Here is a 24,058-nt window from a genome sequence, read left to right on the forward strand (position 1 = left end):
ACATTCTTGCTGTTTGGTTTTTTTTGGTTTTGGTTGGTTTTTTGTTGTTTTTTTGTTTTTGCATTTCAGCTGCTTCCCTCTAAGTTCCAGAGGGAGAAGTTTGTCAACTCAAAGCAGGAGGCCAGCACTGGGGGGAGTTTTCTGCCCAGAATTGGCCCATGTGTCGACATGAGTGAGACTCGTCCAAAGGTAGCCTTTTCCCGCTCTTTTCCTTTCTGTTTAACATGAAGTTTGAAGAGGGTGAGTGCTTGTGACAGGCTCGCCTCCAGCAAAAGACCTCAGTGTCCAGGTCCTGTTGTCATTGCAAACTGCTGGGAGTGGTGGACTGGGAGTCCTGATCTGCACTAAGCCAACACAAATGACCTCTGCTGAAGCTGCTGGGCTGTGCTGGAGTGTAGCTGCCATTGCTAAAACCAGGGGGGGAAGGCTGAGGACGCAAAGGCACCAAATTGCCATTTGCCATTCTCCTGCTGAAGGAGCCACCTCTTGCTTTGGTGTGGTCACCATCAAATGCTTGGGGTCACAGCATTCCCTCCACAGTGGCAGCGTTGGCCTTTGAGGCCGAGGACCTGCAGGAATGACTTCAGCTTTAGCAAAACAAATTGCATTACTGCTTTGGGCTGGAACAATGTGTTGGGACCCTGACGGGCTGTTAGATTTTGCAGGCTGCCAGATGTACAGGGGACTGGCCCTGGGCAGAAGGGAATGGATGTGCTTTATCTGGATCAGTGCCTACTTAGAGTTGTGTTTAAAGCTGCTTTTCTGGCAGGACTGGCTCAGTAGAAAGCACAGTCCAAAGGGGTAGGTGACCGAGGTGGGCTGTTGAGCAGGAAATTGGCAGCAAGCGACACGGAACACAATCCAGGTTAAGGATTGCCCTGGAGAGGGGCCTTGGGAACACCTCAGGGAAAGGCACAACTAAGGCACAGTGTGCTGCAGCCACTCCCTTCAGCAGACTGTGTCTCCTCATGGAGTCACACACAAGACCTGCTTGTGTCTCTGGTGTAACAACAGTGTGACTGGAGAAGGCAGACAAAGCAGGGCAGAGCCTTCTTAAAGCAATGTCTCTGGTCCAGAAGCATTTGCTGTTGTTGTGTCTTTCCAGACATGCCTCTGCAATGGTATTAAATAAGATGGCAATAATGACAAGAAAGCACCCATTTAAAGCTAATGGAAAAAGGAGATACCAACTCTACTCTTAGCCAAGTCGCTGAGAAAATAATTGAACCTTATCCTCATTCAGCATTGTCATTCACTTGTCTTCTATCCTCATTCACTTGTCTTTTTCCTGACTTCATTTTTGCCTTTAGCTGACTTCCTGACTTTATTTTTGCCTTTCCCTCTGTTAGAAAGGCAGTAACTTTTAAATGCAATGAAAGGGGACAAAATCATCCAAGCAAAAGAAAACTGTTTCTTAGCAACCACACAGAGAGGCGTGTGTCTCCCTGCCCCCGAAAAGGAGCAAACACACCCTCCAAGAAAAAAGCAATCTTTGTATCCCCTTTGTACCCAGCTGGGACAGTCCCTGGCCCCTTTTCCCCGGAGGGGTACTCAAGAACTTCCATTCTCTCTGACCACCAACTTTTCTGTCCCCTCTCCTCTCATCCTCCTTCCTTTTGGTCAGGTCTTCAGCCAGTTGGTGCTGCCAACTCACAGCAGCACCCAACACACCAACCTGAACAAATCCAAACTACAAACAACACATAGTACCAACAAATTCCATTCTTTCACTTAAAAACCTTTTGGCTTCAGCCAAATACCACCTCATCTCTCACACCTCCTCTAGTACTGTTCTCTTCTTACTGATGCTTAAGTTCTAGTTCAAAACAGGTATTTGCAGTTGGGTGGGCCTCAGTTTCCCTGTCTCAGAGTAAAGGACATCCCAAAATTGAATCTGATGTAAATTTGTGGGTCTTACTTACTCCATGAGTGCTCAGTCAGTGCTCCAGTGGGCACAGGGCTGTGCTTAAGGAACGTGCTGCCTGGCATTCTGGAGAAGGAAAGCTGGAGAAATCAAAAGAGCAACTTGGCTTGAGCCTGCTCTAAGCTGATCAAGCAGTTCTTGATCAGCTCAGAGCAGAGGTGGGTGAGCCAGAGTTTGCCCAGTGTGTCCTGGGCACACATGCTCACCCAGAGGCTGTGCTTCACTGGGGATCAGTGTAAGGGATCCTTCATGAACTTTCCTCCCAGCAGCTGAACCTCTCCCTGCTCTCTCGCCTCTCCAGCTGTCACCAGCTCCCCCGAAACGGAGCGTGTTTGGGGTTTCCCCACGAGAGCTGGTATTTCAGAACGTCGTTGCTCATGAGGTCTCTGAAATGGTGCTGTCTATCATGAATAAGGACAAGGTAAGTGCTGGCACCTGGAGCTTTAACACTGTGCTGGAAGAGGAGAGTGCTGTCATTCCCCCAGTGTACAGCAAAGCAAGTTCTCTGCTGCAGCACATCCAGAAGAAAATGTCTCAGCACCTTTGTTCTGCAAGTTGTGGAAATCTTCCTGTGCTGGGAACTGTCCCCTGATTTTGGCCATGCCTTGATGGTATCTATGCCAAAGGAGTTTCCTGCTCTTGAAAGCTCTGGATTGGTAGGAATGTTGAGCCTGTACAGTTCTTACCTGCTCTCATGCTTTGCCTTGAGCTATACCACATCCTGGGTTTCCTTGGTTAATCTTGGCTCCTGGTAGGAATCTCTGCCTCTCTCAGCCAGTTTGGCTCCCTTTGTGCAGCTCCCAGTCAGCTCAGGGGCTGAGTCTTCTCCACTTTATGCTGGAATCACTTCTCATTCATGGCATTGGCACTGCAGGAAATGTGTTCTGAAAGAGCCCTGCAATCAGAGTGATGGAGCAGAAGCAGTGGGAGGCCTTTAGGTGCCACTTCAGGCTCCTGCTAAGTTTCATTCAGCTCTGCTCAGCTTTTCCAAAAGCAACACGGTGCTCTGCTTTCCCTTTGAAGAACCACAGCACATCCAACGCTCCTGGAGGTTTTCACCTTCACTTGTGATTGTTTTGCAGTTTCCCAAGAGAGTTGAGAGGGAAAAAGTTGAAAAATGTCACCAGTTGTGTTCCAGTGTAAAGAGGAAAACAGAGACCATTGGAATTTCCGTCAGGGAAACATTTCTCAAATGAGCCTTGTGCCAAGAGTGGGCTGGTGGGAAGAGACAGGAGGGAGTCCAAATCATCTGGTTTAGACTTTCTGAGAGCATTTTGGTGCTCAGGGGTTGATGATATCTGTGTGCTGGAAAATGCATGTGTGCTGTGTCTGTGAATCCCAGAGGGCAGCACCTGGCCTGCTGGCTGCAGGCAGGAATGCCCAGCAGCCCAGCTTGCCTGCACAGGCAGCAAGAAGCCCTGCAGAGCCAAGATTGGCTTTGCATACTGGAACCACACTGTCACTCAGTGCTGGTCATGTTTCTCCAGGCAGAAAATGCCTTTGAAGCCCAGAGTCAATAGGCACAGCCTGTCTGTGTTTCCATCACTTTTGGCAAGCTGAATGCTCTCATGGTTTTATGATTCCTCCTTGCTGCTTTACTGCCCGTTTAAATTCTCTTTGCCATCTCCTTGTTTTAGGGATTGTCTTGCTGTGTTCCTTCTTTTGCTTTTCAGGTTTACTTTTATTCCCAGGAAGGCCACAGTGGTTTGGTCTCCTCTCTTGCTGCTCTGCCTGCATGACTCTATCTCCACAACGTCCCTACCCAAACCTCATCTGCTAGAAGGGAATTTTTTCCTTCCCCCAGGACAATTTGATGCTTTGCTTTCAGGTAGCACATTCGCCCCTGGAACATGACAACTTCATGGCTGTGTGCAGGCAGAAGCCAGCAGGTTTTTTGGCCTTGTTGAATATGCAGATGACTTGGTTCAGGTGCTCTGTCTCCATCCTGCTGGTGCTGACCTGCTTGGCCCTTCCTTGCCACCAGGCACTGCCTTACTGGCCCTGGCCACAATGCTGGAGCCAGACAGGAGGGATTCAAGCTCAGCCTTGTGAATGATGTGCCTGTGCCTGCACAGCTGAAAGTGCTTTGGAAAAGGGGCCAGGGAGGGATGTCAGCAGGGCACGGACAGGTCTCCTCTCGTTTCCACAAGTGGCAAAATCATCATGTGATGTCTTTGCTGCAGATTGCTCAGATGGTGAAGGTCTGCATGGAGAGCTCACCTTACTTCCAGCTGGCCTGCCCCAGTGATGTGTACCACATCGTGCCACCAGGCGCCTCCGCCCCTGTGCGCATCCGCTTCAGCCCCGACGAGAACAAGGTGAGGCTGGAGGAGCCAAAGCACACAATGATCTCCACAGCCATTGTTTTCCCTGCACTCTGCTCCAGCCCATTGCATGCTGTGAGCTGGGCTCCAGGCCCTGGGCAGGCAGCCTGCAGCAGCCAGTCACACCTTGGCACTGCTGGCAGGCACTGCAGCCAGGCCTGACAGGCTCTGCTTCCCCTCCCTGCACATCCCTGAGCATTCCCAAGGGAAGATGCACAGGAACAGGATGAAAATGACAAAGAGATGTTGACAGATGTTCAGCCATCTCTAGGTCCAGTGGAAGGGGTTTCATTATTATGGAAAACACTCGAGGGACAAAGAGGTCAGAGAGCTTTCCTCCTTCCTGACTGCCAACAGCTTCCCTGCCTGCCCCTGGGCTGGAGCAAAGACGGTGCTTTTTCACCCCCTCTGTTCTGCAGCCTTGCAGCTGTGCTGTCCCAGAGCACAGGTGACCATGGCACAGCTGCAGGGGCAGGGCAGAGGATGTGCTGTGCCCGTGAGCCCAGCCTGGCACAGGCACACTGGGCTCTGGGTGCCCTTGGTCAGCAGGAGGTTGCTGAGCTGCAGGGGACTTGGACACCTGCCTGAAGGAGCTCGTGTAGGGCAGGTACAAGCTGCAGGCAGAGCTGTGGGCCCAGAGCCTGTGGCAGTGGCACTGCTGGGGCTCTGTCTTCATGCCTGTCACTGTGCTTGCTCTGTCAGCTGGCACCCATTCCGTGCCAAAGGTGCTTCTGCATGGAGGTTTGAACGGCAGTGCTGAGGCCCTGGCAAGTCTGATCTCACTGCTGGCATCTGGAGACTTGTTCATACAGAAGGGTTTAGGACATGGCATGGAAGGGAGGAAGCCTTGCAGGCAAACAAAGAGAGGCCCTTTCCAACAGCATCCTGCAACCTCTTAGCACTGTTCTTCTCCTGACTTGGTTGGAGAGGCAAAGTTAGAGGGGAGTTCTGAGCCAACTGATGTTTCTGCACCAGGCCAGAGGTGCAGGATCTCTTTGGGTGCAGCTGTTTTCTCATCTTCCTCTTGCTGCTTAGAGTCAGTTGAACACTTTGTCCTATTCTCAGACAGTGGGAATATAGAAACCTAAAGAGGAATGTGCTGTGTTCCCTAGCTCCATGTTCCTTAGAAGGAGCTTAGGAATTATTTCATATCATTAAAATTTGTGAGTGAAAATTATGGTGGCCTAGGGCAGTTCTCCGTATGACCCAAGTGACACAAGAGCTTAATGCCACTGGGATAGCTTTTGCAAAGGGCACTGGTGCCTTTAAAATGTGACATATTAGAAAAACTCAGTGTTCATTTTAGGGTGGAATAGGTAAATTGATGCCCAGTAAATTGATGCCATGGATGAGTTACAGGAAATGGTTTTTCTTCTGCCACAGGGATGGCACTAAATGCCCTGTGCTGAGCCAGTTTCTTTTCCTGCAGGATTATTCCCATGAGCTCACCTGTATCATGGCAAAGGAGAAGATCGTTGTGCCAATTCGGGCCATCGGTGCCCGAGCCATCCTGGACTTCCCTGCCCAGGTGGACTTCTCCGAGTGTCCGGTCAAGCACAGCACCCAGAAGACTCTGCTGGTTCGCAATGTCGGTAACCGGACAGCTCATTACCAGCTGAGCACCCAGAGGTGAGGCAGCTCATCTGTCCCTGTGCAAAGGATATCACCTTTGGGTGAGAGCAGAGTTGGGAAAGAGCAGCAAAGGAACCAGAGCATCAGAGCTGCTGCCCTGCAGCCCTGGCTGGAAGTGAGCAGGCAAGCCCTGAAGTCACCCCCAGGAGTGTTATTCCCATCCTGCCATCTGAGGGCAGGAACATGTAACATGGGGCAGCAGTGGGAAGGGAATGGAATGGAATGGAAGGTAGTACTGAAGTGTGGCCAGGGATTCCCTTAAATGGCAGCTTCTCTGTTCTGGTGGAATTTCTGGCAAAAGAATAAGAAGAAAATCCCGTGCCTTGCCCCCAGCAGGCACTGATCCCCCCGAGCCCCAGCAGGGACCTGCAGCAGTGCTGGCATCAGCCCCGGGGCAGATGCAGGAGCACGTGCACTGATCTGGCTCTGGGGCTGCTGAGGCCTTGTCTTTGCTCCCCTCCCTCCAAAGTCTCACGTCCAGCACATAAACATTGCTGGCCCAAGGCTTCTCCATCAGCCAGTGATGGTCTCACCAGTGGGAATGGGAACAGCTCAGCCCATCATTGCAGCAAGAGGTCCTGAATGAGCTGAACCTGAAGCAAGTGACATCAATCAAGCTCAGCTTGCCAGATGTTCTCTTTATTTCTGTGTGTGATGTAATCATCACCAAACTCCCCAGAACAGACTTTTAAAGGACAGATTGACCAGCAGCAAAGCACCCAGGCCAGGAACTTTTGTTTCCTCAGTGGGGCTGGAGAAGAGCACAAAGCACATTTCCCCTGAGCTGTCCCTGAGCATCAAAGCACAGAGTGCTTGTCAGGCAAGAGCTCTTTACCTGGTGACCAATCCTGATGGCTCCTGTTAAATCCAAAGTGCACCAACACATTTGCATTAACATTTCCAACACCTCACACAGAGTTTCTCTGCTGGGCCAAGCAACAGTTACCAGCCTGGATAACAAGCCACAGTCCCAGACTGCATTGCTGGTAAACACACAGAAACCTCCTGTTCTGCTTCCTTGATGTGCTCCTGCTCATGGTGCTTCATTTAGCTGGCATGGGCTCCTTCAGACTGTAAAGAGCATCCTCCTTTTGGGTTTCCATGTCACTCTATTGCTCTAATCTGCATTTGCACTCTTTCAGAGTTTTGACTGCTCCTTTTCTTAGAGCAGCTTTCATTGAAATGTTGATAAAATGTGCCCTTTTTAGGCTAAATCAGGATATTTTCAAGGCAAAATAAACCAAAGAATCACACTGCAAATTCAACTGTAACTATTCCTTGGTCTTCAAGGAAAAGTTCCTTCTCCCTGTCTGATTCCTAGGCTGTAATATCCCAGGACAGGTAGTGCCCTAACATCTGCATCTCCTGAGATGAGGTTTATAGGCAGCAGGAAAAGAGAAATTCCTGAGGCAGTCAGTGTCAAGTTCTGCATGCAGATAGCTCTGAAGCCTCTCTGTGCTCTTCACAAACCATTCTCTGATGGGATTGCTGGCAGTGGGACCCTTGAGCCTCATTGCAGAGAGCTGGATGCAGAGTATGGGGGAGCTGAGGTCATTTTACCCCCAGGATCTTGTGAGGGCTGGATCTCCTCAGCAGTGGCTCAGTGGCTGTTTCTGAGCCTGTCTGTTCTGTCCTCTGCTGCCTGTGCTTGGTTTGCTCCCTGCTTGCCCAAGGGAGCTGCAGTGCAGCAGGAATCTCCTGGCCAGGTGTCCCCCCAGCCCTGATCCCTCTCTTTGTGTTGCAGTCCTTTCTCCGTGGTGCCGACCGCAGGAACTCTGGGTGCTGGGGACACCATGCAGGTGACAGTGACATTTCATGCGCTGACCAACGGGGAACATTTTGGGTCCCTGTGCTGCAACACAGGTGAGTGCTGGCCCTTGCAGGGCACAGGACAGTTCTCCACATGGCTCCCTGTTGTCCCTCCCCCTGCATTCCCTCCAGAGGTACCTCCCTGTTCAGCTTTAGCCCAAAGAAAACTGAAAACTCCTTGGTGTTCAGGGGCTTGAGAAAGTGGATCCTGTCTAAAGGGTGAAGATTTTTGATTCCTGTTTTGCTGGGAGTTGCTGAGTGGAGGAAGGAGGATCCCTGATTCTCCACTACCATGTGGCTATGCCTGGGTGAAGTTTTATTTGATTCCTGGGCCGTGCTGGATGTGAGGTCTCCATCAGACTCTCTCCAATGCAATGGATTTCTTGCACACCTCTGTCCCATATGCTGCTTCTCCACTGGCTTGTCACACATCCTTTTTCTATGTGGCCCTTACACATAGATGTAGTTTCTGTCTAATAACATTTTCAGGCCCTCAAGTTCCTGTTTGGTGACAAATCAAGACCAATTTTTCCCTGTGCCCATTTCCCAGGCTGTTCATGTTGTTACAAACCTCTCACATCTATCTCCCATTTGATTTCTAGACTGAGGAATCCCATTCAGTCTTAATGTAGAAGCTGCTCTGTACTTATTAATCTTTCTATTGTCCCTTTTTTATTTAATGTGCAATGCGCCAGCTTGGTTTTTGAGATCAGAACAATAGAAAATATTTCAAGACTGATGTGGCTGTGGGTTTGGACAGGGAGATGATGATGATGATTTTCATGGTGTTCATTTGAGAGTGGTTTGTCATATTGCAGAGCCAGGCTGGTTGTGTTTCCTCACCTGTGTCCCCTCCTGCTGTGCGCTGTCACTTCACTTGTTCCTCTGGGCCTCCTTTTGCTGCCCACCTGCCCCCAGGCATATTTGCTGGTCAGCAACAAGGGATCCAAGGGATCAGGAGAGATGGGAGTCTCGTGGGATGCCCAGGGAGACCCTGGGCCAGGCAGGGCTGAACAGGGCTCCTCACCCTGTCACCTGAAGGACTTGGATGCAGAAATCCCAGTGATCTGAGTGGGTCACCAGAGCACACTGACCAATCCCACTGTCCATCCTGTCACCTTGGGGCCAAAGCTCTACAAACACACTCAGAAACAAGGGGTTTAAGGAGCTGCCCAGGACATCCTCACCACTCTACACACAGAGCTGTCAGGATGTGACAAATGGACTGATCCACAGAACTGCTCATTCAGATAAAAACTGTGACACCTTCTTTTGTGCCCTGGGATTTGTTCTGTTCCTTGTGCTTCCATCAGCCAGTGAGCTGAGCAAAGACTCCCCTTTGCTTTGTTCCAGGTGAAGAGAGTATCCACACAAGGCTCCATGGAGAAGCTGTAGATGTTGATGTTGCGTTGAGCACAAATTCCGTGGAGGCTGGCAAGACCTTCATCACCATGGCATACCAGACAACCGTGTTCCTGGAAAACAGGAGTAACATCACAGCCCACTTCCAGTGGAAGGCTTTGCCTTCTGAGGAAGAAGAGAATAAAGAGAAGAGGAGGTTGGTTTGGAAGATGCATTTCAGTGAGATACATGGCCCAAGACTGAAACTAACCTATGGCCTCAGGGGGGTGTTGGTGCTTTTGAATGGTTTAGGCCAAGTAAACCATGCCTGGCACTGGGGTGTGTGTCCCTGGGCTTCAGGAGCTCAGCACTCAGCATTCCAGTTCCATTTATACTCCAACCAGGAATGGCATTTTGGGAAGGAAAGGTTGGTTGCAATGACTGATTTCCTCAGGTTCTAATTGGGCTCCTGTCTCTCTAATCTTCTTCCTACATGACCTGGCAACATCTCCCCTTCCCAGGGAAGTGCTGCAGTGGGTGCTCTGTGACCTTTATGTGCATCCCCCAAGCAGCTCAGTGGGAGGAAAAGCCAGCTGAGGTGGTCGGTGGATTCTCCCTCAGTTTTGGCAGAGGCTTTGAGCCAGGAGGTTTCTCTGGAGGGATGTTGGCTTTGGAAACCTCTCCTGAGCTTGCAAGTGTGGGGTGAAACTCCCTGCTGTGCCAGTGAACAACAAGTTATCCTCTGATCCTTGTGGGACCCTCGTGGCTTGGCTCAGCCTTTGCTGGGGAGCTGCTGCTGCTCCTCCCCAAGTGCTTTGCTCTCCTGCACTCCCACTTCTCTCTGCAAATCTGTGGCTTATTAAATGATCAGCTGGCCTTGTCTCTCCCTGGGGCTGCAGGCAGTGTCGTTTGCTGCACCCATCGGGTGAGGAGTGGCTGGAAAACTTCACGGAGGAGAAAGAAGTAGAGAAGGTGCAGGGCTTTTCTGAAGATCACACTGCCCTCCTGAGAAGCAGGGTCCAGGAGAAGAAGGCAAAGGTGCAAGATGACCCCCTGCTGTTCGCCAGTGAAAATTTTTTCATTGAGCCATTGGTAAGTGACACCCGAGAACCTCATTTTCTTCCTCTTCCTCTTCCTCCTCCCAAGCACCATTCCCCTGGCTGCAGTCACTGGGCAGATCCTCAGCTGGCCCCATGTGCTGGCAGGGAGGACGTGGAGTTTCTGGAGCGGCTGCAGAGCTCCCTGCTCAAAGCATTTGTGCCCTGCAGGCTCAAGGCAGGGCTGGGAGCCTGACACAGCCCAGCTCTGCTGCCAGGCTGGAGCTCAAGGCCCTGTGTGCGTGTCCTTGCAGTGTCACAGGGAGCAGTTCCTGTAGGCAGGGGCTCCCCCCACACGTGGGGCTCAGCAGAGGCTGTTGGAGCACTGCCAGCTCACACACTGACCTGAAGCTTGCAATGGTTCCCTGGCAAAAGGAGGCCAAATTCAGCCCAAGGTTAATGACAGAAATGCCAATCCCCTCCTGTAACCATGCCTTGCACTATTGCTGAGTGTCCCTTCCAGTGTCATCCTTGTGTGAGCCTGGACACAAGGGTGCAAGGCTGAAATGGGCCTTTGGAGTTCTCCTGCACACAGGGACACAAAACCTTTTCCTTTTCTGGTGATGCAAGCAAACTGCCACGTGCTCCCATCAGCCAGAGCCCTGATTCTGAGTACTGGCATTGGGAGAGATGATGAATGCCTGGTGTCTGCACGGAGCAAAATCCCTTCTCATCTTGCAGTAAAGCCTAGAATAATCCCAACCTCTGCTTTCTTTCAAAATAGCTTAACTAATATCTGTAGTTCAAGGATATTGTTCTCTCAGGGATCATGTTCTCTTCTTGGTTACTCCTATGGGCCATCTAAGGCCAAGAGCCACCAGTGCACAGTGGCACTTACATCCCATGGAGCTGACAGCAGCATGATGGGACCAAGAGCTTGTGTCAGAGCAGCAGGAATATTGTGGAGAGTGGCAGCTGATCAGCTGAGCATTGAGAGCTTCCAGCGCTGTGTTGAGCTGGGTTTGGAGGCTTTCCTTGGCTGCTTGTGTTGTTCACTCATCATTGATGCTCAATCAAGGCTTACAGGCCTGTGGTTGGAAACAAGAAATGTGGAGTTTGAAGAGCAATGCTTTGCTGTCTCTTTCTGTTGTAGGAGGGAGAAATTGGGCCGAATTGTTCGGCTGAAATCACGGTGACCTTCAAAGCCCTGGAAGCACTGGAGTATCAAAGTGTGGCTTACTGCCATGTCTCAGGTGCAGCTCCTTTGCCCTGCTCCTGTCCCCCTCGGTGAAGCCATGGTGCAAGCCTGAGCCCACTGGGCTCCCATGGAAGTGCTGGGAAGAGTCCCTGGTCAGCAGGGCAGTGCTGGCACATCCCCCCTGGCCCTGCAGCCTCCAGGGAGTCTCCTGTGCAAGGCCAGGGCTCAGAATGCTGGCTCTGCCTTACTGATCCCAGAACAGCCCAGGCAGTGCAGGGAGAGGTTTTCATGCCACGGCTTTGCCAGCATTTCCTCAAAGGCCAGAGAGCTCCAGAGCAGAACAGCTTTAGTGAACAAGCACTAAGCCCCTGCAGGCCCCTGGCCTCCAGGATGGGTCCATTTGCCATGGATCCATCATCAGGTGGAAGGAGCTGAGTTAGAAATGTGCTCCCTGGCCCTGGATCACCTCCCAGTGCCCAGACAGCAGCAGAGCAGAGGTGGCTGAGCCCCACTGAGCACAGGGTGTTTGTAGAAGGAGCACCCTTGGCCAGCAGCTGCTTCTCTGCCTGTGTGGGAGTTGTCCCCTTGCAGCTCTCACTCTGTGGAAACAGAACACAGTGCTGAGTGTCAGAAGGGGAGCACTTGGGCAACAAAGGCCTGTGCTCCTGGCCCGGGTAGTTTGGTAATTGCCAAACTCATCATGAGCTTTTGTGCCTGCACTGAATGGATTTCAAAGCTCCTCTAGGTGCATGGGAAGGAAACCACAGAATCACAGGATGATGAGGGTGGGGTGGACCTTAAAGATCATCTAGTGCCAAGGCCATGGGCAGGGACACCTCCCCCTAGACCAGGTAGCTCCAAGCATGAGTGCATCCAGCTCAGAGTCAGGGACTAGCACTGAGGCAGCCTGGAAAATCCAGTGTGACAGAGGGAATGATTGTACTGCAATGGACATCTCTCCCCAGGCCGTGAGATCAGGCTGCCCCTGTGCCTCAGAGGGAAAGGCCAAGGACCCCTGGTTGAACTCAGCTCTCCTACGCTGAACCTTGGGAATGTTTTTGTCTACACCCCCTATGTCTATGAGGTGAGCAGCAGGGCTTGGGATGGATCCTGATGGCTCCTGAGGCAGCAGCAAGCCTGGTGGAGCTGTGGAATTGCTGCCAACCTGGGCAGCTGTGAGCAGGGAATATTTGATGTACTGCTCAAACCTGGGGGGTCAGAAACGTGTGTCTGTTGTTCCTGAAGCCCCAGTCCCTGCTTTTGGGCAGCCTTCCTTAGGGATCAGCTGGGAGGCTTCCTGCAAAACAACCCCTTGCCACATGAAACCAACACTGGGTCAAAAAGCTGCATGTTCAGAGGCTTTTGTGGCAGTGCCAGACACAAGGCACCTTTGGACTGGGCTCTGCAGAAGCAGCTGCAACAAACTGGCTGCCTTTGAGCTTCAGCCCACTGCAAACAGCTTCCAGTCAAGTGTCCCTGCTTATTGCTGAAGTCCCAGGAAATCCATCCAGCCTCCTGGCTCAGTGCTGGCCATTGCAAAGGGCTTGGGAGTTCTCTCCCTTGCTGACCAGTCCCTCACCACACTTCAGCCTTGGTGCATCTCTGGCTCTGGAAGGAGAAAAGTGTTCCTGGGAATAAAGCAAAGGATTTTTCTACCTATTTGCCTCCCCCCCAATAGTGTCAAGTTTGCAAAAAATTCATGAGGGAGCAACTCAAAGAGGTAGAAAATGAGGCACTACATCATGCCAGACACTTTCAAAAGCGCGGCTGGGGAAGGGAAAGACACGCTGAGTTTTCTTACCAAAGGATGGTGCTGTCTGTACATTTTGATGCTGATGCCTCATTCTCAATGAATTGTTTCCATGGTATGGGAAAGGTGAATGAGTAGATGGTGCTGTTGGAGCTGTGCTCACTGGGGCAGCAGCAGCTCTGGGGTGATTCACTCCGCAGCTGCAATCACCCCACTCAGGGCTCTCAGGGCCAGCTCCCCATGAGCTTGGTGATGCTGAGCAGAGGTGCACTGCTCTGTGTCCATGGGATAAGCCCAGGGTGACTGCAGGTCTGTGGAGTTGCCACTGCTCTGCATGAAAACCCAAAGGCAGAACTTGTCCTGTTGGATCTTTTGACTTCTGCCATTCAGCAGCACAAAGCATCTTCTGCCTTTGCTGGGTGTTCATTGCATCATTAGACAATAACTCACAAGAAGGGAAGGTTCCACCTGTATTTCCATTTTGCTTTCTTGCTTCTGCAGGTGGAACTGATTAACAAAGGAGCTCTTGATGCTCCCTTCACCTATATCCCTTCAACCACAAATGTGGACTTCTGCTTCACGGTTGAGCCTGAGCAGGGCATGATTGCACCAGGTGGGACCCAGACTGTTCAGATCTCCTTCCATACCACCGTGCTGGGGAGCTTTGAGGAAAAATTCCAGTTCAGTGTGGCTGGATCTCCTACACCTGTGATCCTGACCATCAGGTAAGGACTCTGGGAGCTTGGTGGGCACATCTGTAGCTGTCTCTGGGACAATCCCCCACCTACCTCATTTTGGGGTTGAGCAGAGAAAAAAGGTGATGCCTGAGGTCTTAATCTCTGCTGTGATCCTGGCATTGCCTTAGTGTCAGGATGCCTCCTGCCCTGTGTGGTACCCAGGAGCTGCAATGACTCCTCCCTGCAGGGATCTCCCTCTGCCTTGGGCCATGGCAGGCAGTGGGATGGAGCAGCTCTGGGCAGCAGCTGCTCTGGGATGTCCCACCTGAACACCCAGCAAGGCCCCCAGGGCTTTGCAGATGGGCCAGCCTGGGGGATTCTTCCCCAGCAGCAGTGTTTTTAAAAACTTCCATTAATAATCCATGCCAGATGGGCAGCAGCAGCCTCAGCTCCCCTCTCATGGCCATGCTGTGGGGGACAAGCTGTGCTCCCAGCTCCTGTGCACAGAGTGCTCTGGTGCCTCCTTTGCACAGCCAGCAAAGGGCTGATGTGGGAGTCAGGAACTGTGCAGCAGGAACTGTGCCAAGGACTGGGGTACCATCCCATGGGCTGGTGCCATGGCAGGAGACAATCCTGGCCCAGCCAAAGGGAGAAGGGCTGATCACAGGGGAGGCAGAGCTCAGTCCTCAGCACCACAGCAGCGTGAGGCCTTGTCCCTGCCAGCCTGAGCCATGTGCTGCTGGGATAATGCAGTGGAAGCAGGAGAGCTGATGCTGGCTGCTCTGCAGCTTTGGAGCTGGGCTCCTGCTGTTGGGGGGCACTGGCTCAAGGCAGTAAAGAAATGAAAGCAATCTGCACTTGATTGTACCAATAAGATAAGGGAGATGGATAAAAAGGAACAAGGAAGTTATTATTTGGCAAGAGAAAAGTGATGAGTAGGTCTGCCCATAGTTGAGAAACAATGATGCTGGCTTTGTTTTTGGAGGAAAAGTGCTGCTTTTTTAGTTTGGAAATCAAGAGGGAACATTTCACCAGTCCTTTCCTCTAGGATTCACCTGTCCCCTGGGTAGAACTGTTGCTGCTCTTTTCAGAGGATGTTTGGGGCTCCCCTGGATTCATGTCTCAGAACTGTGTCTGTAATGATTGTGTGGGTCAAACTCTCCTGAGAAAGCTCCTCCACGGGAACAGCAGTTCCAGCTAAGAAGGAGCAAAGCAGGGAACCTGTGGCTGGAAAGGCTGGTTACAGAAGTTTGTGGGGACACCTTGATGTCCATCCCATTGCAGCTGGGGAAACTGAGGCACGGAGCCATGTCTGGGTGTGTGTTCAGGGTCCTTCATGGGACCCCCAGCATCCCAGGGGCTTCTCCTGCCTGCCCATCAGTGGCTGTTGGCTGCTGCCACTTGGCTTGAGCTGCCTCCTGTGCACAGGGCCCTGTGCTGAGCACACGGTGCTGTGTTGGTTGGAAACCCAGGGTGCCCTGAGCCCAGGTTTTGTGCCCCGAGCCACGACAGCCGGACCTTTGCAATGCCTTTAACCGAGCCCTTTCCTGCTCTGTCCTCGGCCTCCAGGGGCAGCGTCACTGCACCGAATTTACACTTCGACCTCCCTGAGCTCGACTTCGGGGACATCTCCTTTGGTGAGTGTTGCCTGGGCTGGGACACAGCGTCAGGGATCTGTGCCTTCCAACAGAAAAGCATCCCTCACTCCTGGTCTGCCCCAGCAGCCTCTTCAGGCTGTGAACTGCTGCTGCCTCAGGGGGCATTTTGCCATTGTGAGATCCAATAGAACCAAGGAATAGAAAGGCAGTATTTTCTAGTGTCTCTGTCCTGCTTTAAAAGACAGATCCCCACCATGTGTGGCGGTATCTCTGGCTTTGCAGGATGGAAAGCAAATCTCAGAGCCAAAGTGGGGATCCCCTTGCAGGCACAATCACAGTGAGCAGCATGGCTGTGATGTCCCTGTTTGTTGGGTGAGGTGGGACATGGTTCCTAATTGCTAATCTCAAACCAAGGCTGGGGTTTGCCCCCAGTTGAGTGGACTCTGAGCTGTCATGTGCTCAGTCTGTTTGGCCCAAACCAAGAGATGCTTTAAGGGTCCTGCAGAGAGAAACTGCATTAAGGTGCATCACATTCTAGTTCCTGATTCCATCCTCATTTCCTTTTGCTGTAGCTTCTTCTCAATGACAACTCACTGTTTATGTATCGTGAAAACAGTGGGAATGTTGGCAGACTTACCAGGGAATTTGACAGCTTGAATTCTCAGAGTAAATGCTGGGTCTGGGTGCACACTCATCACTGAGAGATAACTGGTGCTGGTTTGGGGCAGGGGAGGGAGCTCCTCCCCCTCCCAAAGAGAGAAGCTTGCAGTGTTCAGCAGGGCTAGGAGTGGGCATTTTCAAGGCTGCAGTCTGGAATCAGTGTCAAAGGGAACTCAGTGATGATTAATTCCTCATGCAGCTTCTCGGTGAGCTGTAGTTCAGAAAATAAAGAGCTCAACTCCAATCTCACTTTTATCCTGGCAGGATATTCCCACCAGGATCATGCCATAATGGGTGCCTGAATGGATATTTGTGTCCTTTCCTAGGCTTTCCCTATACCCAGAGATGTCGCCTCACCAACTGCTCCATGGTGCCCGTGACATTCAAGCTCCGCATGTCGGACGATGGCACGCAGCCGGCTGTTGACAGCCTTGATCAAATATGCAAAGAAGGTGACCCATCCTGGAGGAAGGGAATTCATTTCTATGTGGAGCCAAGGGAGTTCACAATGAATCCCAGCCAAGGAACCATCCTCCCCCAGGGACACCAGGACATTGAGGTATGGGAAGAATCCAGCCGTAGATGCTTCAGCACCAGGGCTGAAGCTTCACTGGAGTGTGGGAGGGCTTTAGCTCTGGTGCCAGCTTTGAGCATCGTGGGAGTGAGAGATCTGCACTGCTGGGAGGCCTCTGCTAGCTGGCTTACCCGGGATGTTCCTCAAGGAGCACTGGTTTGTTTCCAAAATCCTACACTGAGATCAATACCATATGGTCAAGTCCTGAAGCCATTCTTTTGCTTTTGAGAGCGATTTCTTTGATTGCAAGTGGGCAGAGCAAGGATGAAGGCAGAAGGTGGCTGTCAGAGAGATGTCATTGTATAAAGCAGTTAGCTTTTCTTCTTGGTCTCATTTTCCCTCTCCTGAGGAGCAGAAAAATTTGTGTTCACTGCAGGGATCTCCAGTGGAGACAAAAACCTCTGCAGCCATGGGTTGCGGTTCAAATTGATTTTATCGATTCCTTGTTCTGTTGTACACCCATGTTCTCCCTGAGTTGGCTCACGCCTGTGTTTTACCCTCCCTCAATGCTGTCCCTCATGCCGTTCCCTGCCCCTTGTTCCAGCTCTTTTCCCTGCCTGTCTAGGCAACCCAGCCCCTTTTGTTCCCAAACCTTCTTTGCCACTTTAACCTCGGGCCAATCCCTGATTGCAATACCCCTTTGGAATTCCCCTATTCTTGGAGACCCCATTGGCCATGTGACCCATCCTCTTTACCCTCCTACCCCCAGTGGTCCCAGACACTTGATGTAATCCCCTCACTCCTCCCCTGAGGATTCCCTATTGATTTGCTGTTTGTATCCACCCCCTGATTTGTATTTTTACAAAAGCCCTTGCACAGGAGTGTCCAGGGCTCTTGTGCCTCTGATTCCTTTATTTGGAATAAACCCTTCCTTGTGGAACTTCAAGACAGAGAGCCTCCTCCTTTCTCCTCTGCCTGGTCCCTGTGGTGGCTTGTCTCTTGCGCTGTACAGCAAGTGGCTCTGAGGGCTCTGCCTCTGGTAAATGCCCACCCTGGGGCAGCTCCCCACTCCTGGCGTGGTGCCGGAGTTCTAAGAGCCAGCCCGGGCTCTGGGTACCATGGCAGCCATGAACTGCCCAGCACCTGCTGGGCCACACTTTGCCCTCAGCCTTCTGCTGTAAAGCTGAACTCATTGTGTTCAAGTCAGATTTCCTCTGCATTTATGTCATTGTAGTCAGATGAGAAATTGGCCCCTTAATTTGAATACAGTGGTGTGTAGAGCTTTAGTCTAATGTTTTAATGAAGCTGACCGATGCTGTGATAGCAAGGTGTGTTTAACAAATCTGCTATTGCCAGAAGGCTTTTGTTACTCTGAGACTGTGCTCTACACATGGAGCAGCAGAAGAATTAAAGCCAAATCCTTCCTCAAGAACTGGAGGATGTCACATGTGGGTAATGAGCTTTTGTAAGGAAGAATTTACTGTTCTTTTTTCTACCAGGTGACCCTGTGTTCCAACACCGTGATGGAATTCTACAGGAGATTGCTGGTGGACCTGGAGGGTTTTGGTGAGGGAGTGGCATCAGTGGTCATCACAGCCAGGTACCAGCCCTTCCTGGCCTCCCCCAGGCACTGCCTTGCACAGGCTTTGCTGGCTGCAGCTGCCAAGGAGAAGAGCTGCTTAATGGCCTCATGTTGTGCCAGCTGGACATGAGAACAGCAGTGCTTGGACAGCAGCCTGTGGTGAAAAGCACCCCTGCTCACAGCCCAGCACGGTCCTGGGCCCTTTTCTAAAGGGACCAGGAATGGTATCATTGATTGGCCTGGGTTTTGGTGCTTGAGGTGGAACAAATTTCCCAAGGGCCTCCTCTCCTTCTTCCTGCAAGAGATGGAGTTGTGCTGGTTGTGACCACCCTGCATTGGTTAGGGCTGTTCAATGCCCATTTGACAGTGACCAACGTGTTCTGCTCCATTTCACAATCTTTGGGGGTAAATGTTCTCCATTCTCTCAGTATCTCTGATTCCCTTGGGGTCATCTCTTTGCCCAGATGTCTTGTTCCAGAGCTGCATGTGTACCCCCAAATCCTTCTGTACCACGAGTGCCACCTGAAAGTGCCGTACGAGAGGAAGCTCGTCATCAGGAACCTCAGCAACCTTCCTGGCTGCTATGGGCTTATTCCCCAGGTTTGGCATCACGTCCACCTCCTCCTGTCAAATATTATTGGGGAGACTATTAGTGGAAAAAAGGGTTTGGATAAGACCTTGCTGGTTTCTATTCAGTCTTAAAGATCTGCTGAGAAAAGGATCCTACCTGAATGTAAACCTTAGGATGCAGTTTAACCTCCTGAGGAAACAGTTGATGTTCTAGTCTAGTCTTCAGGGTGTTTTCTTGTGGGAGGTCTTAGAGGGTTGTGAAAAGCTGCTGCATCCACAGACACCAGTGCCTGTGCTGGCAGCCTCCTTGCAGGATCCCCTGGGAGTGCTAAGCCTACAATTCTTGCAGCTTGTTTGTGCCTTTACCTTTGTCCTGGGGAGTTTGAAACGTGTGTGTAAGTTGCTGTTGCGGTGGATGTTAAGGAGTCTAAAGTTTCTTCAGAGGTGCCTCTGAAGTTGCATTTCATTCTGTCCCTTCCAGCAACGCAAGGACGACTCTCCCGTGCTCTACTCCAGCCCCAAGCCCTGTGGGATTGTGCAGCCTTACGGCACTGCAGAGATCCCAGTTATCATCGAAGTGCAGACGCTGGGCGAGCATCGCACCAAGGCTCTCGTCGGCGTGTTCGGGGATGAGAGAAACCCACGGGTGAGTGCAAGGGGAGATGTGAGCCTGTGTGCAACTGCTCCTGGCAGGGTGCACAGGGACAGGGATTCTTCCAGGGAAAACAGGCCCAGGCTGCTGGGGAGAAGGACAGCAGGGATGGGTGGCACAAGCAGCCCATGCCTCATAGGTGGTGATCTCAGTGTCTGACGCAGAAGGGAGTTCATCTAAGCTGGAATTGAGGGGAGTTTTAGTTAATTAAGCTTTAAAATGCTGTTAACTTTGGAAACATCTGTTTTCAAATGTCATCCCTCTGAGCACAAAAGAAGATGTCAGAAGACTTCTGGGAACCTTGAGCTTTGTGTAAAAGAAAGGAAAGCTGGCATTTGAAGACTGGTTGCAAGGATTTAAACTTAGATTAAAACATAATGAAATGATGATGCCAAATTCCCTGGATGGCACCAAACATCTGAACCTGGGCCATTGTGGCACTGCATGTAAATCAGTGAACAGCAAGGACAGGCAATGCAGGCTGTGCCAGGGAGCTTGAAGTTTGACAAAACAGTTGCTTTCAACTATCAGGCTGCTTCCCTTAAAAAGGAGGGTTTCTCCCTGCCAGAATAACCAGTTGTTTAACTGTCAGCCTGGTCTTAACTAGAGATTTCTTGCAAAGCTTTTACCTTTGGGCCAATAATTTGTAGTTGGAAAGGTTCTCTTACCTTAATCCTTTTAAATTTGGAGGTGAACATGTAATTTTCTTTTCCTTTTTTCCCAAAAGCCCAGCATTTCAGTTGGAGTGTGGTAGCTGTCCCTAAAGCAATAACTTGAGCAGGGTTGAGCTGTTGAAGCTTTTTTAGGTTTCCCTGTTGTGGTTTGTTTTGAGTGGTTTTTAATCTTTCTTGCCTGCTTCCTGGAACAGGGAGTAGAATTACGGAGCTCTGGACGGCTGGCAGAAATCTACCCAAGTCCAAGTGTGTTAGAGTTTGGCAGCATCCCAGCTCTACAGCCTGCTTCACAAAGCTTTACCCTCTTCAACAAAGGTCTTGTCCCTGTAGACTTCAGCATGGAAATGGTAAGTATCTGTGGGGCTGTTTTCCAGGGAAATGGACTGGTCAGTAGCAGCCATGACTTGGCTTTTAAAAGCAAGATTTCCATCTTGCCCTGTGTGAGAGGAGGCAAGATACTCCAATATTCCCTCTGAGCGAGGCAAGAGGAACCTGGCTCTGGAGTGGTTTTAGCTGGGGCACCCCTCAGTGAGGTCAGGTGCAGAGATGTTGGAGCAGCAATTAATCTGGGTTGCGTTGACAAGTTCTCCCTTAATTTTATCTTTTGTCTTTAGCTGTGTGTGTCCCATTTTGGAGCTCCGAGATCAAGAGAAACCTGTGGTCCTTTGCTCCCCAGAGCATGGATTTCACTGTGGTTTCCCTGTCCCATCTACATTTGCTTTGTGCCAAACTGCTGTTAATAGTAGAGAGCAGGGTGTGAGGTGTGTCCTCAGACTGCTGGTGGGGAGGCAATTTTCACACCTCCTGGGGGTCAAGCCAGCTGGGCAGTGCACACAAAGACAAGGGTGGGGGTTGTGCACCCCCCAGCCTGTGATCTCTGTGCTATTGAAGAGCATCTTTGGGGAGCAGCTGCAGAGAAAGGCTGTTTAATATGTGGGGGCTGCATAGGGCAGAAGGAGCTGGGGCTGCTCCCCTGGCAGGGGGAGCAGGGCTGGTGCAGCCAGGAAGGGCTTGTAGGCTGGGCCTGGGGCTGGCTGGGATGTCTGCTGGAGGGGGAGATCTGTGAGGGGCTTGAGGTTTCTTCTACTTCACGCTGGCTGTGTTGAACTTGTGGAGCTGGTTAAAACCTGATACCATGGACTTGGCTGTGTCTGTGGATAAAGCATCAGGCCATGTGGGAGAGTCCAGCCACAGCCTCCTGGGCCAAGGAGGAGGGGTGTGACTTTTCCTCTTGCTGCTTTTCCAGCTCTTTGGGAGATAAATGTTATTCTAAAGCGAGGGGTTTTTTCCAGGGCAGCTTTCCCTGACTCCACAATGGAGTTCTGCTTTCAGCCTCTGCAGGGAGCAATGCCCCTTGGCTGGGTGCTCATGGTGTGTAAAGGTTGGGTTTCATGTGCTCCTGCCAGGGCCAGACCTGCAGAGCAGTGTCTGCACAGCTGTGCTGGTGCAAGGCCTTTCCTCCCTCCTTTGGGCAGCCTCCAGCTCTCTTGGCCAGTCTGTGAAGTCCATGAGAAAGCAGATGACAAGAGTTCTTGGGAAGAGTGGGCCATGCCCACAGAGCACATGTTGTCCAGTTTTCTTTCTGCTTCCTGCTTTCCTGCTCTGCTATAAGCATTTGGAGGTGACTTTTCTTTAGGCAGAGGGCACTGGGGCACCTCTCTACAGCTGATGATTGGTGGGGAGTGAGGGCTTCAGTCCTTTAGGGGGTGTTGAGAAGCACTGATGGCCCCTTGGGAAAGATTAGTTTGGTATTGGGGTTTTGCTTACCTGGTTTTGCAGAGATATTCTTCAGGCTCTCAGCAGTGTCCTCCAGCCATGTGGTTTCTGCAGTGGGATTTGAGCAGTCCTGCCTTCCTCTGGCCTTGAGCCTTCGTGAGAGGCCAGGAGAGAGAAAGCAGCTTTCCTTGGCCCACAGTGCAGAGAAAGACTGGGGAAGGAACACTCTCCTGAGGATAAGCATCCCTTGGGTTGGGCAAAACGGGGTTAATTGGGTGAGTCCCTTAAAGGAGGGGAAAATACAGGTTGTATGAGCTCTGCTGTTGCCCAGTACTGTAGCTTAACTTTAGGGAGATTAGGCCTTCAGGATTTTTATCCTCCCCTCTTTAGTCTTTCCTTTTCTTATATCCCACAAGACACCAGGGTGTGTGGTTTCCATCCTAAATGCATATTATGCTTGTCTTACAGGCTTCCAAATCCAACTGCTTTGTTATTGAACCCAGTGAAGGAGCGATCCCTGCTAGGGGTGAGGTTCCTGTGACTGTCACAGCAACCCTGGATGACACTGTGGGTTTTGATGACACTGTCCAGCTGTTCATTGGGAACAGCCTTTGGAGCAGTGTCTTTCTCCAGGCTTTTGGCATTGGCACCACAATTGTCACAGACAAACCATTTGCCCCAGAGCTCAACTTGGGATACCAATTCAGGTAGGAGATCTCTCCACTCCCACCTCTCCTCCTGTCTCAACAAGGAGCAGTTTTTCTGTAGTCCTTCAGGCAAGATCTTCTTCAGAGTTCAAAGCCCTGACTCCTTCCCTAAAGGCAGAGATTCCTTTACAAACATGTGATGGGCACTTGAGAGTTGTTAGACACCTTCAAAAGCCACTGAAAGGGAAACCAGTTGCTAAATTGCCACAAACTGTCTCTAATTCTAATACATTGATGTCCTCACTTGATGGAGTAATGATCTCACAGGCTGCCCCAGAACTAAAGGTTCCTGAAATGGTGCCCAGATGAGGCAGTCCCTCCATGTGGCTGAGGCACCAAGGGAAGATCCTTTCTCTTGCCCTTGCCCTTTCCCAATGGCACCTGCCAGGCAAGCAGGGGCCCTGGGAACAAAGAGACAGGAGGGTGACAACCCCCACCAGGAAGGCAGGAGCCCACAGAGCAGTTCCAGAGGCAGAGTTGCCAGCAGAGTTTGCAAAGTTCACTTCCAAACAGTTTCTAATTGCAAAATGAAATTTCTACAAATGGCTACCAGTGCAGAGCCAAGGCTGATACGAACGAGAGAGGCTCTGCTCCCCTGGTTTCCTCTCCTGGAGCAGGCAGATGATTTTTACCAGCTTGCTGGGATCATCCAGAAACTGCCTCTGAGCCGGCTTTTAGGAATGCCTGCAATCCTACCCCCACACACAAGGTCCCCAAGGGCAGCATCTCAAAGATTCAGTTTCAGCTTTGGGCACAGATTAATACAAAATACAGCAACAGTATGAATCACCCCAGAACAAACCTTTTGGGGGAAAACACCACGTCCTGTTAGCCTCACCTGGAAAATGTTACATTACCATTAGAAACATATTTCTCTTTGCAATAATGACATCAAAAGGGCACCTTATCAGACACCACTTCTGGTCCACATTAAGAGCTGGAAATGAAGACAGTCTCTAAGCAATTAACACCTCAGGTTGCTCACTGGGAGCAATCTGATGACCAGGGAAATAGCTACTCTCATACTCTTTTCCATCCTGCCTTCTATTCCAGCCTCGTGCCCTGTATCCATCAGTTCAAAGTAACAAACAAGGGCCGCCGTTACCATCAGCTCTTCTGGAGTGCGGAATGCTACAGCCCACCTGAGGAGGGGGGCCAGAGTGTCTCAACCCTCAGTAGCCCCAGGGCCAAGGATGATTCCCAGCGCCCCAAACGTGCCAGCCCCGTCTTTGGGCTGGAGCCACTGTCAATGGACCTGCAGCCAGGCCAGTCTGAGGACATGGTGCTGCGAGGCTTCTCCCGCATGCCACAGGTGAGATCCCCTCCTCTGGGCTTGTTCCACAGGCCCTTGACATTTGCCTGGGGAAATGAGCAGGGGCCTTCACAAAACTGATTTAAGGCTACTCGTTTCTGTGGCAGCACCAGTTGCTTTCCTTGCTGGCCACCATCAGAGCAGCTGAGACTTTATTGTGATTCCACAGCTAGCAAAACCCAGTGCTGATCCCAAAGCAGGGGTGGATGGAAATATTGCTCTTTTGGGGCAAGCAGTGTTGCACGCTGAGTCAGCAAAGAAGGGCAGAGAAATAAGTTACACTTAGACTAGGAGTCCAGAAAGAAAGTGAACTAAACAAGTGCCGAGTGGTTTATCTGGGGTGAGCACGGAGTAAAACAAAAGCCATGTCAAGGGAGGGGG

At 51.2% G+C, this 24,058-nt stretch overlaps 1 protein-coding gene across 1 annotated transcript; it reads left to right on the forward strand.

Annotated features, from left to right (window-relative positions):
* The first annotated feature begins 168 nt into the window (after positions 1-168).
* On the forward strand, positions 169-23,838 carry LOC139604460 (hydrocephalus-inducing protein-like). The gene is made up of 16 exons (XM_071455614.1): positions 169-189; positions 2,226-2,345; positions 4,108-4,242; positions 5,678-5,877; positions 7,625-7,743; positions 12,231-12,349; positions 13,517-13,740; positions 15,262-15,329; positions 16,277-16,509; positions 17,964-18,064; positions 18,349-18,646; positions 19,098-19,262; positions 20,137-20,289; positions 22,127-22,365; positions 23,419-23,677; positions 23,785-23,838. Exons 1-16 carry the CDS (start codon positions 169-171, stop codon positions 23,836-23,838), a joined length of 2,508 nt encoding a protein of 835 aa, XP_071311715.1.
* Positions 23,839-24,058: the final 220 nt, after the last annotated feature.

This window comes from Agelaius tricolor, unplaced genomic scaffold, assembly GCF_023055355.1.
Source record: "Agelaius tricolor isolate 1412-34295 unplaced genomic scaffold, bAgeTri1.0.p SCAF_51, whole genome shotgun sequence".
Taxonomy (NCBI): Eukaryota; Metazoa; Chordata; class Aves; order Passeriformes; family Icteridae; genus Agelaius; species Agelaius tricolor.

Excerpts from the sequence above, each read along its gene's own strand:
- LOC139604460 (XM_071455614.1), top strand. The coding sequence starts at position 169 with ATGAGTGAGACTCGTCCAAAG. Across the intron at positions 12,350-13,516 it reads ACACCCCCTATGTCTATGAG|GTGGAACTGATTAACAAAGG; the intron begins GTGAGCAGCAGG and ends TTGCTTCTGCAG. Across the intron at positions 20,290-22,126 it reads TAGACTTCAGCATGGAAATG|GCTTCCAAATCCAACTGCTT; the intron begins GTAAGTATCTGT and ends CTTGTCTTACAG.